The 14,508-nt window shown below is 43.6% G+C and overlaps 1 protein-coding gene across 1 annotated transcript in view; it reads right to left on the reverse strand.

Moving 5' to 3' along the window:
- LOC128327820 (sodium-coupled monocarboxylate transporter 1-like) overlaps positions 1 to 14,508 on the reverse strand; it is a 101,715-nt gene that overhangs the window by 15,751 nt on the left and 71,456 nt on the right. Inside the window, exon 11 of the mRNA XM_053257088.1 lies at positions 1,031 to 1,117. Within this exon, the coding sequence (XP_053113063.1) occupies positions 1,031 to 1,117 (87 nt within the window). The remainder of the gene's footprint in view (positions 1 to 1,030; positions 1,118 to 14,508) is intronic.

Consider the following 14,508-nt stretch of genomic DNA (forward strand, 5'->3'; position numbering starts at 1 on the left):
AAATATAGGTGCAAGAGAATTTCCAGTAGTTATCTGTTGGGTGTCCAGGTTCAGAAACCAAATATTTCTCAGGCGTTTACCAGATTTGCTTTTCCTTATATTGACTGCAGAATCTCTGGAGTTACAAAATAATTGCACAAACAACTGCCACCTCTGCAAAGCTATCAATACAGATGACTTGGAAGTTCTCCACAACTGTGATTTTTTTCACTTTGAGTGCATCAATGAACCTTCAAGACTGTGGAACTCTTCAGGCATAACACTAAACCATGGTTTGGTATTCAATGAACAAGCACACAGGAGCTTCAGATTCATGCACTTCCTCCTTCTCATGTAGCTCCTTCTTGTCTCCTATCCTGGTTTGAACACATGTCTGCCATTTATCTGAACCAGCAAACTATAATTCGTACGTGCCCTGAAAACCAGAATTAGAAATCAAGATCAAACCCTGGTTTCAAAGGTAAGCACAAATCACAGTTTAAGGATTGGACAAAATAGAAGACTATGGTTTGTCTTAAACTGGAATTGCTGTGTGCATGGGAAGGAGGGAGGGGGAAGAGGGAGTGCACAGGGGCAGAACCACCATTGGGGGAACAGGTTCAAAGAACCTGGGGCATTGCCCCCAGGGGCTGAGCATCACAGCCCCAGACACACATCTGACGGCAGATGCGGGGGAGGCATTATTTCGCTCCCAAATGTCAGATGTGGGGGGCATGGCTAGCCAGCCCTTGTGTTTGACGTTAGATGCAGGGGCAGGGCCAGGGGGCCATGGCAGCTACCAAACACGGGCCACCGCCAGCCTCCCTCCGCCACTGTGAGTGCACGAGTCCATGGCTCCTGACTCTTCATTCACAGAATGCTAAACTCTGATTGTATGTGAACCACCCCTTGTGAATATGTAAAACTACTGAATAATGGATACAACATACTCTGAAATGGTAAAACATCCACTTAAATATAAGATGAGCCCTGACCACTCCCCACAATACCATTCCATTTAGCAACAGCAGAATGAAAAAGCATGACTTACCTTAGCATTTGCGAATGGCAAAAAGATACCCAAAGAATATATTCCCAAAAGAGGGCCACCAACAATTCCAAAAATACTGAGTGCAGCCTGAAGGGAGAAAGAAAACCACATATTCTGATTAATGCAAGAAGAAACAAAAAAGAATGTTGGACTTACATTCTAGTCATTATCTTCTGTACAGATATGTGGCTGCCTGGGTGGGCAGCTACTGGAGACATTGTTATATAACTTTATCCCTTCCATGAAAGGAGCTCCCAGGCAGTCTAGGGGAATTGTTCCATTTCCAAACAACCAGCAGACATAAAACAAACACATTTGAAAACTACAGAGCAAAATTTGACAGGTAAATAAGGTCTGTTGATTCAACAGTACTTTTCACAAGCTAAGCCTATATAATAATGAGTAAAATATGCATTGATGAATGTGCATCCGTTATATCACCGATGTGGTCTTACGCAGGAGGAATATCTGTAGGGTTCCTTCACCCGAGTTAGGTCCATCACCCCAGGACATTAACATTATGAAAAAAGTCAAGTGAGCGGGTTTGAGGGTAGAAGGCCGGCAAGGCAGCAGAAGCTCGCCTTCCCTACATCTATGTGGAGTTGCTGGGTGTGCAAATCGCACACCCAGATGGTCCTTGGCTGCCATGGGCAGCACAGAGATGCAGGGGTTGGAACGTGCATGGTGTATTGCGGGGCTCCCCGCACAATGATGGATGGGTACCCATCAGTGTTTCAGCACCAGCTGAAAGCAGATGGCCCTGACACACAGTCAATTAACCCAGTCAATTGGGTTAAGGGAGCACTCAATCGCTCAACCTTGTTCAACAGCCAGGTTTCTTAGCTGGGTTTGCCACCAAGAGCTGCACGGCTCCTGGCAGTTCCCAGGGGCAGCCAAGCCCAGTCTTGCTGCTCGTGAGAACAGCCTCACTGTATTTTCATCAGAAGAGGGCATCCCAGAGTAAGCCTTAGCTCAGTAGCAGAGCATCTGCTTTGCATCCAAAAAGTCCAAAATTCAATCCCTGGCATCTCCAGGAAGGGCTGGGAAAAGCCCTTGTTTTAAACCCCAGAGAGCCACTACCAGTCACTGTAGACAATACTAAGCAATATGGACCAGTGGACTGACACAGTATAAGGCAGCGTCATAGATGTTCAACAACAGTGCTGTTCATCACAGAGGAAAGTCCTGTAGTCTCACTGGGTTGTCTAGGGTTACCCAAGATTCTTTTTCCTGCCCCGAATAGGATCTACATCTGCTGTATGGGCACCATAGTGATCATACGTCTCTCATTCAGTACCTGAACTATCATGTTGACTCCCTTCCTATAATGAAATCAGTCATAATTGGGAGGTAGAAGTGGTCTCAGGGAATTGGTAATGACATCAAGTCAACCGCTTTTATGTGAGTGAAGACATCTGTCCTGCAACTAGAGAGGCTAATCAAAATAGGTTTGCATAAAATCTTCTGCACTCATTCATAAGAGTGCTACAAACTTCAGGCCATAGGACTTTCTGATCATTCCCTACTTGGTTTCTCCCATCACTTTGTTCTGATGCAGTATTGATAATGATCAACTCAAAAAGCAACATATAAATACTGGGATATCAAGACTGTATTGAGACATAAAGTATGCATGGTTTTGGACTGATGGAAACTAGCTAGCCTCCATCAATGAACAGTGGTAGATTAAAAGGAAGAGACACACCATCTGGAATTTGTGTGCCTCATGAAGGCACTAACACCGCTGATGTCAAGGGCAGAAAGTAGTGATCTATCTGTTTGGGGAATGGTGAAGTAGTGGGAGTAAAAGCGCTTGCCCTGGTGTGTGAGAGAGAGAAGTTATATTGTTCCTATGCTGAGAAGGGTCAGCCTCCCATAGAAGAACCAAAGTGGCAGTATAATCTGTACAGGTCTGAAGAAGCTTGGGGGGAAAAGGGAACTCAGTGGCATAGCCCATGTGAACAACTGTGGGCAACTTGTGAGAGCACCTTCTTTGTCATGAACCTTCGCCTAATAAGATCATCTGGAGAGGTCCAGTTATGGTTGCTGCTGACTCGTTTGATGGCAACCTGAGACCAGGCCTTCTCTGTAGCTGCCCCGGGGCTCTGGAATATGAATTAAGAGCATTTCCTTCTTTGTTTATTTTTAGGCAGACCCTTAAGACATATCTGTTTCCCCAGACTCTTAACTGAATTTGGATACTTTTAATGAGTTTTATCTTCTGAGATAGTTGTTGGAAGTGAAGGACTATGTGCTGTCTCTTGTCTCAATGACACAGGAGGACAGACTAGTGAGTCAGAGGGCTAGAGGGTCAAGACATTGGTCATCTCTTCTCTACTACTCTGCAACTATCCCTTTGATATGTAGATTGCTAATCTCAGGGACTTCCTGCCTGCCTGCCACTTCCTCTTCCCTTTTTCTTCCCTTCTTTTTACCTTGCAACAAGCAAGCTCCTCTCCCCTGCACCATGCGTGCAGAGATGCAGAATCCATCTGCATCCAGCTAGATAGATAGATTAGAGATCCTATCTCTTCACTTTACTATCTAGAATGGAGTTCTATAATAAATACTCCTTATATTGATTTGAAACTATGAACTGGCTCCAAGTTATTTTATTCTCAGCATACACGCATGTCTAACCAAATTCCACTGTGTTGTGCCTCTGTGCACTCTGCTATAATGAAAACGGGTTTCTCTTACCAGAGAGAATTCCCAACAATAGTTTTATTTGTTTTGTGAATTTTAACTGGCTTTATGTTGTTTATATTTGCTGTGTTTCTAAACTTTGTACACCAGAGATGCATATATCAGACGGTATAGGAATATCATAATTAATTAATTAATTAATAATAAATAAATAAAATAAAGTAACTTCCCTGTGTCCCAAATGATTTGAGCTTAATGTGTTGAAGAAAGGGTGGAACTGTGCTGAAGCAATAGGTCCAGCAACTAGAGTGTGCACGCAGCTGGTGAAAGACAAGGTTCAGGAACGGCTGACAGCCTGTTAGAGAGGAGTCAAAATCTCTGCTTTGACAATGAGGAGTAGTTCAGGCATAAGTTCTTGAACCTCAAATGTGACATCAAATGAGGCTGCCAATTATAGAAGTAACCTGATTTCCAGAAAGAGAAGCAAACTGGTGACCTTGAGTTTTGCTGGTGAGGACAGAAGCCATACTACCATGATTTTTGATGCAGACTGGGCAGGAGATGGGGCAAATCACAGCACTCAAGCCATCTTCTTTGTGTTATGAAGATCCTCCACAGTTAATATACTGTAGCATAAGGCCCGGATTGTCAGTTCCCCAATGCATGCACTCTTATTCAGTAGAAGAAATAATAATTAGAGTCACACATGACAATGAAGAGCTACAGCCCCCACCAAGGCCTTGACCATGCAATCACCATTGTGGCAAGTGATATTGATCTGCTCCTTTGCCAAATAGGGGGCCTCCATTTGGTACATATATGCTAAAGGCGTCTTATCTTCGGGGAGATAGTTGAACAGGGCAGCCAGCTGTTTCATACATGCCTAATAGTCAGAGATACAGAAAGAGTGCCATAGAAAAACATATTGCTCACCTGTAACTGATGATCTGGTAGTGATCTGTTGTATTCATAATGAATGGGTTCTGCGTCTGCGCAAGAACCTCGCGGATAGGTTGACTAGCTCCTCGTGACGCCCTGGCTGCCCTGCATGTGCTCTGTGCTTCCACTATTTTCGGCAGTTGGGGCATCCTCTTACTCAGTTTCTTGCAGACGGTCATCTGTTGATTATCTTTTAGTGTCCTTCTAAGCTGAGTATGTTTGCTTTAAGCTACCAGATCATCAGTTACAGGTGAGCAACCTGTTTATCTGGATCGTGATCTGTTGCATTCATAATGAATGGGTGATTAGCCAGTTTCCCATCTGGTGGTGAGCACATTAGCCCCTGAAGCTATGGCAGCACTCACTTTAGCACACTCCTCCTGAGGCCTGCTTCTTTTGCCAGTCGCAAGTCAATGGCATAATGCTTTATGAATGGCTGTTGAGATTACCATGTTGCAGCTTTAAAGATATCAACCATGGATATTCCTGACAGATGAGCTGCAGAAGATGCATAAGCCCTTGTGGAATGAGCCCAAATGGTACATGGGGGATCCAATCCGTTGTTTATACACTAACACAATCAGTTGCACTAACCATTGGACAAGTTTTTGTCTCGATATTGGTTGCCCTTTGGCCTTTCCCTTGTATGCAATGAATAATCTGTTTGTTTTTTTCTCGTGTCTTTTGTGGCTTCCAGATAATACAACAATGTGCGCTGTATATCCAAAGACTGCAATGCCACCTCTAAAGGGGTTTCTGGGTTTTGAAAGAAGGTAGGTAGTATTATATCTTTATTTAAATGGAATTCTGTCAGCACTTTTGGCCAGAACTATGGGTCCATGCACATTACTACTTTATGCAGATAAAACTGAGTGTATGGCCTGTCTGCTCTGAGTGCAGTCAGTTCACTTACATGCTTTGCAGTAGTAATTGCAATTAAGAAAATTGCTTTCAAAGTTTTAAATTGTAAAGATGCATCTTTCATTGGTTCAAATGCCAGCTCTCTGACCTTGGGGAGCACTGCCAACAACCCACATAGCCTTTTCCTGCTTCTCTGCAATGCCAGGTCAGTCCAAAATAAATCTGAACTCATCCATGATTTGATCAAGGATGAAGGGGCCAACCTGGTGTGTATTACTGAGACTTGGTTGGGAGAGGCCAGTGGCCTAGTTTGGGCCCAGCTTCTCCCTCCAGGATATTATGTAGAGGAGCAGGTGAGGGGACGTGGGCAGGGAGGTGGAGTGGCTGTGGTCTATAAAGATAACATCTCCCTTACCAGGGTCCCTGTTAGGGTATCGGACCATACTGAATGTGTGTACTTGAATTTGGGGACCAGGGACAGATTGGGACTTCTGTTGGTATACCGATCGCCCCGCTGCCCAGCGGAATCCCTTACTGAGCTCACGGACTTGGTCGCGGAACATGCATTGGAGTCTCACAGACTTTTGGTGCTGGGGGACTTCAATGTTCCTTTCGGGACCAATCTGTCCAGGGCAGCTCAGGAGTTCATAGCGGCCATGACAACTATGGGCCTATCCCAAGCGGTCTCTGGATCGACGCATATTGCAAGTCACACACTTGATTTGGTATTTTACTCCAATCAGGGTGGTGTTCTGTGGGTAGAGACTCCTGTGATTTCCCCATTGTCATGGCCGGACCACCATCGGGTTACAGTTAGATTTACAACCACTTCCCACGCCCGCAGGGGCGAGGGGCCTATTAGAATGGTCTGCCCGAAGAGGTTATTGGAGCCGGTAGGATTCCAAGAAGCCTTGGAGAGATTTAATGTTGGCTTTGCCAGTGATCCTGTTGATGCCCTGGTTGAGAATTGGAACAACTTGCTCACCTGAGCATCCCCTCCAAACTGCTTAAAAACTGGCCCCTTGGTATACGGAAGATCTACGGGGGCTGAAGTGGCAAATTAGGCAACTGGAGTGCAAGTGGAGAAAGACTCGACACGAATCCGACAGATTACAACATAGAGCACATTTAAAGATCTATACTCAGGTGATACATGCGGCAAAGAAACAGTTCTTTTCTGCCCATATTGCCTCTGTGAGTTCACTTCCAGCGGAGTTGTTCAGTGTTGTGAGGGGACCAGTATCTGCCCCCCATCCCTCGAACCAGAATTTGGAGTCATCAGTTACCTGCTGCGATGTGTTTAAAGAATTTTTCACAGATAAAATCTCTCAGATTTGGGCTGACTTAGATGGCGACTCCACAATTAATTTGATGTCTGAACTGGAGGTGTCCAACAACTCCTCTTATGTGACTCGACTGGATCGGTTACAGTTTGTGACTCCTGAGGATGTGGACAAGCTGCTTGGAGCGGTGAGGCCTACCACTTGTTCTCTTGACTCTTGTCCAACATGGCTTGTTCTATCTAGCAGGGAGGCTGTTGTAGACAGCCTGGTGGAAATCATAAATGCCTCTCTGAGAGAGGGCAGGATGCCCTCCTTGTCTCAAGGAGGCAATTATTAGACCTCTTCTAAAGAAGCCTGTGTTAGATCCCTCAGAGTTGAGCAATTATAGGCCTGTTTCCAACCTCCCATTTTAAATTTTTTCTTAGTTTTACAATGTAAGTAAATATTGACTTCCCGCTTATCAGTCTGCACGGTTCATATTAGCTATACAAATCTACCATTGCTATAATAATTCAAAACATATATACTATATATCTATATCTATATCTATATCTATACATATTTACCCTGCCCAACCTGTTGTTGTTACTAAATTTCAAACCCTAATGAAAGGTCCATATTGGAAAAATAGTTCTTTAAGTAAAGTAAGAATGGTTCCCAATCTTCTTTGAAACATTCCAAGTTTTCATCCCTTATAAGTGCTGTAAGTTTTGCTATCTCCGCGTATTCCAAAATTTTTATCAACCAATCTTCTTTTGAGGGTATATTATTATCTTTCCATTTCTGCGCATATACTATTCTAGCCGCTATGGTTGCATACATAAAAAATGTTAAGTTTCTTCTGGAGAACTCTCCTTGCATTATTCCCAGCAGGAAGGATTCTGGCCTCTTAGGAAATGTCATTTAAAAAAAATTCTTCAACTCATTATATATCATATCCCAAAAGGCCTTGGCCTTCCCGCATGACCACCACATATGAAAAAAGGTTCCTTCACATTGTCCACATTTCCAACATTTGTTTGGAACATTTTTATATATTAATGCTAATTTTTTCGGTGTCAAATACCACCTGTATATCATCTTATAATAACTTTATTTTAAAGTATAACATGCAGTGAACTTGAAATCAGTTTTCCATAATTTTTCCCAAGCTGCCATATCTATATTATGTCCCACATCTTGAGCCCATTTTATCATAGTCGTTTTAACCACTTCATCTCTTGTCTTCTCCAAAAGCAACAACTTATACATCTTAGAGACTAATTTTTCTTCATTTTCAACCTGTTTCCAACCTTCCATGGCTGGGCAAGGTAATTGAGAGGGTGGTGGCCTCTCAGCTCCAGGCGGACTTGAAGGAAACTGATTATCTAGACCCATTTCAAACTGGATTTCAGGTGGGCTATGGGGTGGAGACTGCCTTGGTCGGCCTGATGGATGATCTCCAACTGGCAACTGACAGAGGAAGTGTGACTCTGTTGGTCCTTTTGGACCTCTTGGCGGCTTTCGATACTATCAACCATAGTATCCTTCTGGAGTGTCTTAGGTGGTTGGGGGTGGGAGGCACTGCTTTGCGGTGGTTCCGCTCCTACCTCTTGGGCAGGTTTCAGATTGTGTCCCTTGGAGACTGCTGCTCTTCAAAATCTGAACTTTTGTATGGTGTCCCTCAGAGTTCTGTATTGTCTCCGATGTTGTTTAACATCTACATGAAACCGCTGGGAGAGATCAACAGGAGATTTGGTGCAGGGTACTATCAGTATGCTGATGACACCCAAATCTATTTCTCCATGTCAGCATCGTCGGGAAAGGGCATAACCTCCCTAAATGCCTGCCTGGAGTCAGTAATGGGCTGGATGAGGGATAACAAACTGAGACTGAATCCAGATAAGACGGAGGTACTCATTGTGCGGGGTCGGAACTCGAGAGGTGTCCTAGGTTGAGACAGTGGCCAGAAGTGCCTTCTATCAGCTTCGGCTGATACGCCAGCTGCGTCCATTTCTTGAGTCAGATGACCTCAAGACAGTGGTACATCTGCTGGTAACCTCCAGACTAGATTACTGCAGTGCGCTCTATGTGGGGCTGCCCTTGTACATAGTCCGGAAACTACAGTTGGTCCAGAATGCGGCAGCCAGGCTGGTCTCTGGGTCATCTAGAAGAGACCATATTACTCCCGTATTGAAAGAGTTACACTGGCTGCCAATATGTTTCCGGGCAAAATACAAGGTGTTGGTCATAACCTATAAAGCCCTAAACAGCTTGGGCCCTGAGTTTTTAAGAGAACGGCTTCTTCGTAATGAACCCCGCCGCCCACTGAGATCATCAGGAGAGGTCCGTCTGCATTTGCCACTGGCTCGTCTGGTGGCTTCTCAGGGACAGGCCTTCTCCGTTGCTGCCCCAAGGCTTTGGAATGCGCTCCCTAGTGCAATAAGAGCCTCCCCATCTCTGACATCCTTTTAAAAGTTCTTAAAGATGCATTTCTTCACCCAGGCTTTTAACTGATATTGTTTTGATTGTTTTGAATGTTATTTTTAGAATATTGTTTTAAAAATTTTAATTGTGTTTTACATTTCTTGCTTTTAAATTTTTTGTTTTGTTTTGTTTTGAATTAATGTTTTACTTTTTAATCTTGTTGTAAACTGCCCAGAGACATAAGTTTTGGGCGGTGTAAAAATATGATAAATAGATAAATAAATAAATCCACTTGTGGAATTCTCTGCCACAAGATGTGGTGACAGCCAACAACCTGGATGGCTTTAAGAAGGGTTTTGATAACTTCATGGTCTATCAACAGCTACTAGTCAAAGGGCTGTGGGCCACCTCCAGCCTCAAAGTCAGGATGCCTCTGAGTACAAGTTGCAGGGGAGTAACAGCAGGAGAGAGGGCATGTCCTTAACTCCTGCCTGTGGCTTCCAGCGGCATCTGGTGGGCCACTGTGCAAAACAGGATGTTGGACAACATGGGCCTTGAACCTGATCCAGCAGGGCTGTTCTTATGTTCTTGGCAGTAGTTGCAAACAAGTTATCGATGGATGACCCGATGACTGAAGACCTTTGCTAGGTATATGTCATTTAGTTTCCACTCGTGATGTTGGTTCTGTAGAATCACACGGCTGAGGTCGTCCGCAAGTACATTTTCTACACTCCTTATGTGGATAGCTAAAGGGCAAATCTCTCGGTCTATGCACCATTCCCTTATCTGCAGACTCAGCCAACAAGAGAGTGTGACACTGTTCCTCCTTGCTCTGGATGGTGAAGGCAAATTGTTCGACTTTGACATCTAGGCTGCTTGCAAAGAAGTAGATGAAGGAGTACTCCTTCTGGAATCCGTTTTGCTACGGTGTTTCTTTGGTGGGGAAGCCTCTTCTCCTTCCCCAGAAGAGTGTCTGTGCCTCTTATGCCTGTGGTGTTTCTTCAACACCGTTTCAAGATGTTTAAATTCTGGTTCCTTGGTGGCTTTAGACTGCATATTTGCAGGTTCCATCTGTGGCATTTCCTTTGCGCTCAGTACCATGCTCTACATCAACCCCAAAGTCGATGGGTAAGCTGGTCTCTGCATCAGAGGTCGGAGTGCCTCATCATATAATGCCACTTGAAGTCGAAGTGCTTGATTCTTCAGAGTTTGCTTGGAGAACAAGCAACAAATTTTACATGTTGATGGCTTATGTCGCTCTCCTAAGCATAGTAAACGTGTCGTGGTTGTCCGTTGACAGCTACTTTGCTCGGCATTCAACACAGCATTTGAATGTTGTTTTTGTCATAGTTTTTGACGCCATTTCGAGTTAGTGTGACACCTCTCCGTCAAGCCCACGGCATGCCCTTGAATTTTTCTTTCACCAAGTTTTACCCCAATAAGCAAAATAATTGTCATTTTAGCAATCCAAAGGTGGAAAACCAACAAATTAGTGGCGCGCCGCCCTGCAAGCCCATGGCACACCCTTGAATTTTCCTTTCAACAAGTTTTAGTCCGAGAAGCGAAAGAATTGTTGTTTAAGTAGTCCAAAGATCAATAACCAAAAAAATCCAATAGTAATGTTCACTTTGAACGTAAAGAATCTATTTGCACTGAGGAGCTAGAGAATGAGGTGTTGACGCTTAGGTGGTCAAATAGAAACTGAGTAAGAGGACACCCCAACTGCCAAAAATAATGAAGCACAGAGCACATGCAGGGCAGATGGGGCATCACAAGGAGCTAGTCAATCTATCCATGAGGTTCCTGCACAGGTGCAGAACCCATTCATTATTAATGCAATGGATCATGATCCAGATGAATAGTTTCACCATTCTTTAACATCCAACTTATGTCCCTCTTTTGTATAGGAAAAGTGGGGAATAAGATGGCTCTCCTAGAATAGCATCAACTAGCAGAGATGGGGAACGGTTTGGGAAAACAGAAAGGGACAGTCTGTGTGCTGGATACAACAGGGGTGTCAAACTACAAACAGCCTCCAGCTGCTGTTGGCCTACAACTCCCATCATCCCCATTCATAACTGCCAGTAGCCAAGGACGATGGGAGTTGTAGACCAACAACAGCTTGGCTGCAACTGTCACCAAGAACTTTGGCCCTGCATCCTTTACCATTTCAAAGACAATGGATAGTACTGGCATAGCTATAGGCAAGTTTGCATCTATCTGAACAAGCTTGAAAACGGGGTCCACAACAGAAGGTTCCTGCTGTTGGAACTCTAATCCCAAGGGATGTGCTCTCCTTTGGATGTGATCCACATAAAGCTTAAGGTCCTCAGCAGGATATGGTGAGTGCTGGTCCTCCAATATGCAGTCAGGAAAGAGCTCTGAAGGAAGAAGATATATGAGCCTGAGGAATTGGCTCCAGCTCCATGGAGTCAGTCTTAGAAAAGAGCAAAAGTCAGGTCTGAGGGAGTCATGGCCCTGAGGGTTGAAGAAGGCTGCCTACGTGGCAGGTGACAGGAGCAGAGTGGAAGACGAGTGCACCAGTAGCTAATTTTGAGGTCCCTGGGATTATTGGAAGGGTGAAGCAAGGAGAGATAATTGTTGTTGGTATCAAGCCCTGAAGGGAAACTTCGGTATTAACTGTAGAAACCAGGTCAGAAGGAGAGACAGGTTGGCTTGTAAGAACATTGGCTTCTGCACTCAGCACCACATAGGTCATTGGGAGATTAGCCATTGACAAAACAGAAGAATGGGAAACCATTGCTGCCAGGAGGCCAACAATGGTGGAAGATCTGGTGTTGGATAGGGATGTGCACAAACCACGGTTTGAGCACTTTTTTGGCAGGGGAACCAGGAACAAAGAAGAAAGAGAGCAAGATCTTACCTGCTCTCCATCACCCCATGCAGCTTCCTGCTGAGGCGATAAGTGTCCCTAGAAGCCCTGCACAGCATCAGCATGAACATAGCATCCACACATGCGCCATTTTCGTGGTCAGCATGGTGTTACTACTTTTTCTTAAAGTTTCCTGCTCCCCTGCCCCAAAAATGCATGAACCATGGTTCAAACCTCAGGATGTGCACATCCCTAGTGGAGGATGAAAAATTGTCACTGGAACATAGGAAACTGTCATATACTGAGTCAGACCATTGGTCTATCTAGCTCAGTATTGTCTTCACAGACTGGCAGCGGCTTCTCCAAGGTTGCAGGCAGGAATCTCTCTCAGCCCTATCTTGAAGAAACCAGGGAGGGAACTTGAAACCTTCTGCTCTTCCCAGAGCGGCTTCATCCCCTGAGGGGAATATCTTGCAGTGCTCACACATCAAGTCTCCCATTTATATGCAACCAGGGCAGACCCTGCTTAGCTATGGAGACAAGTCATGCTTGCTACCACAAGACCAGCTCTCCTCTTCTAAGAGATAGGACATAAGGATAGGACTGTAAGGATAGGACATCTTGGGAAAGGCCAACCCACAGCCTACCAGCATGGACAGATACACACACACACACACACACACACAGAGTCTCAGTGAGAACTGATTTGGCTATGCTATTCTTGAGTCTGAGAAGAAAGCTGTGTTGATCTTTGCTCCATTGTGAGGAGAGAGGCCTGAGAGGAGGCATCTTCAGGACTTACACAGAGGATGCTGACTTTGGAACATCAGAAAAAAGAGTCCTCACCTTCTTCAGAACAGCTGTAGAACAACTCTTCCCAAGAAGATGTGTATTGGATCAAGAAAGCCAAATATTGACCAGTGAAGTCTCTTAACAATATCTTCTGGAAAATGTCAGAAAATAAAGGAGATGAAGAAATGAAGAAAAAAGTATCTGAACTAGCCATTGTTAACAAGGAATGCTCACTGTCTACTGTGGTTCCAGCATCTTTACAAAAACCTGTTGGCCAAGAAAGAATAGAACTGAAGAAGAATCTTTAATCATTTTTGAAATTATCAGTGCTGTTGATCAGCATGTTGACATGCTGAATGACACTGCATTGTGGCATGTAAAGAAAGGTGGCATATAACTGTAATGCAATAATAACCAATAAATATATTAAACTATTTCTTTTGCCATTCATAGCAGAGTTTTGTTATAAAGGGAAGGCTATGCACCTATATGCTTTCATTAAAAAAGAAATATAAAAATAGTCTATCTTTTAAATGAATGGTGAACAATGTGCAGTAATACTGGTGTTCAAAGTAACATAACAAATCAAAAAATCCTGCCCCTGTGAAAGCTGCATATTCTAATGGCACAAGCCAGCATGTTTTTGTTTTTCATAGACCCTCTCTAATTCCTGGTAAAAATGTGGTTAAATCAAAGCACTTATCTGTACTGCCAATCTGCAATTTTCACTTTGGGAATAAAACCCAAAGGGAACTTCATGCATTCCTACTGCAGTAAGAACTTTAAACACACCAACAGTCAGAACACCACCGGGACACATTCTCAAACCTGGGGAGAAAGTTAAGCGAATTCCCGATTTTACTGAAATCACTTCAGCTGAGCTACAATTTCATTCCAAGTACCCAAAAATCAAAGATAGGCTAAACCTTTCTATTATGTAAGTGCAGAACCCTCCAAAGAAGTTTCTGTAACTGTCATGATGTGTACCAGCTATGTCCCTAGTCCATATTTCTGTCAAAGCAAACACTTTCTGAGTAAACATCATCATCATCTTTCCTCATTACAGTCACAGACCAGCATAAAAATACATGTTAGAGAATACGAGTAAATAAAAGTAGAAATGGAAGTTTGTACATGTAATATGTGATGATGTACATTAAAAGAACTAATAGTACTTAGAATGTATGAGGGTGTTAAAAATGCAAATGCTAAAAGAGCTAAAAGTACTAAAATACTAAAAATGTAAATGCATATAATTATAATAATACTATTACTATGTTTAAAAGTCATAAAAATGCATAAAAGACATTAAAAGGGGACATAAAATAGTAGAGTTTTTAAAAAACCCATAAAATAATATAGCTTAAAAAGTCAGAGTAAAAATTATATTGAATGTTAAGACCAATAAAAGGAGTAAAAGGGGAGGCGTGAACAATTACAGAATCAAATCAGGGCTAAAGGCTCAGAGCCCGTCATCCGTCGGCGGATGCCAATCGCAGCCTCACAGTATCTGGCAATGCTATAAGTTATGCTAGGCTTAAGGTCAGAGAGTAACAGGGAACTGTAGAAGTGTCTCGGATGTCCTGGAAACTTGCTTAACAGTGGAAGAATGAGAAAGGCACAAATGTTTCTATAGAACGAGCAGTATAGGAGGACATGCTCAGTAGTTTCAATCTGCCCTGAGCCACAGGAACATAGATGGTCTGCAAATGGGATCC

The sequence above is a fragment of the Hemicordylus capensis genome, chromosome 5 (genome assembly GCF_027244095.1).
Source record: "Hemicordylus capensis ecotype Gifberg chromosome 5, rHemCap1.1.pri, whole genome shotgun sequence".
In the NCBI taxonomy this organism is placed as follows: Eukaryota; Metazoa; Chordata; class Lepidosauria; order Squamata; family Cordylidae; genus Hemicordylus; species Hemicordylus capensis.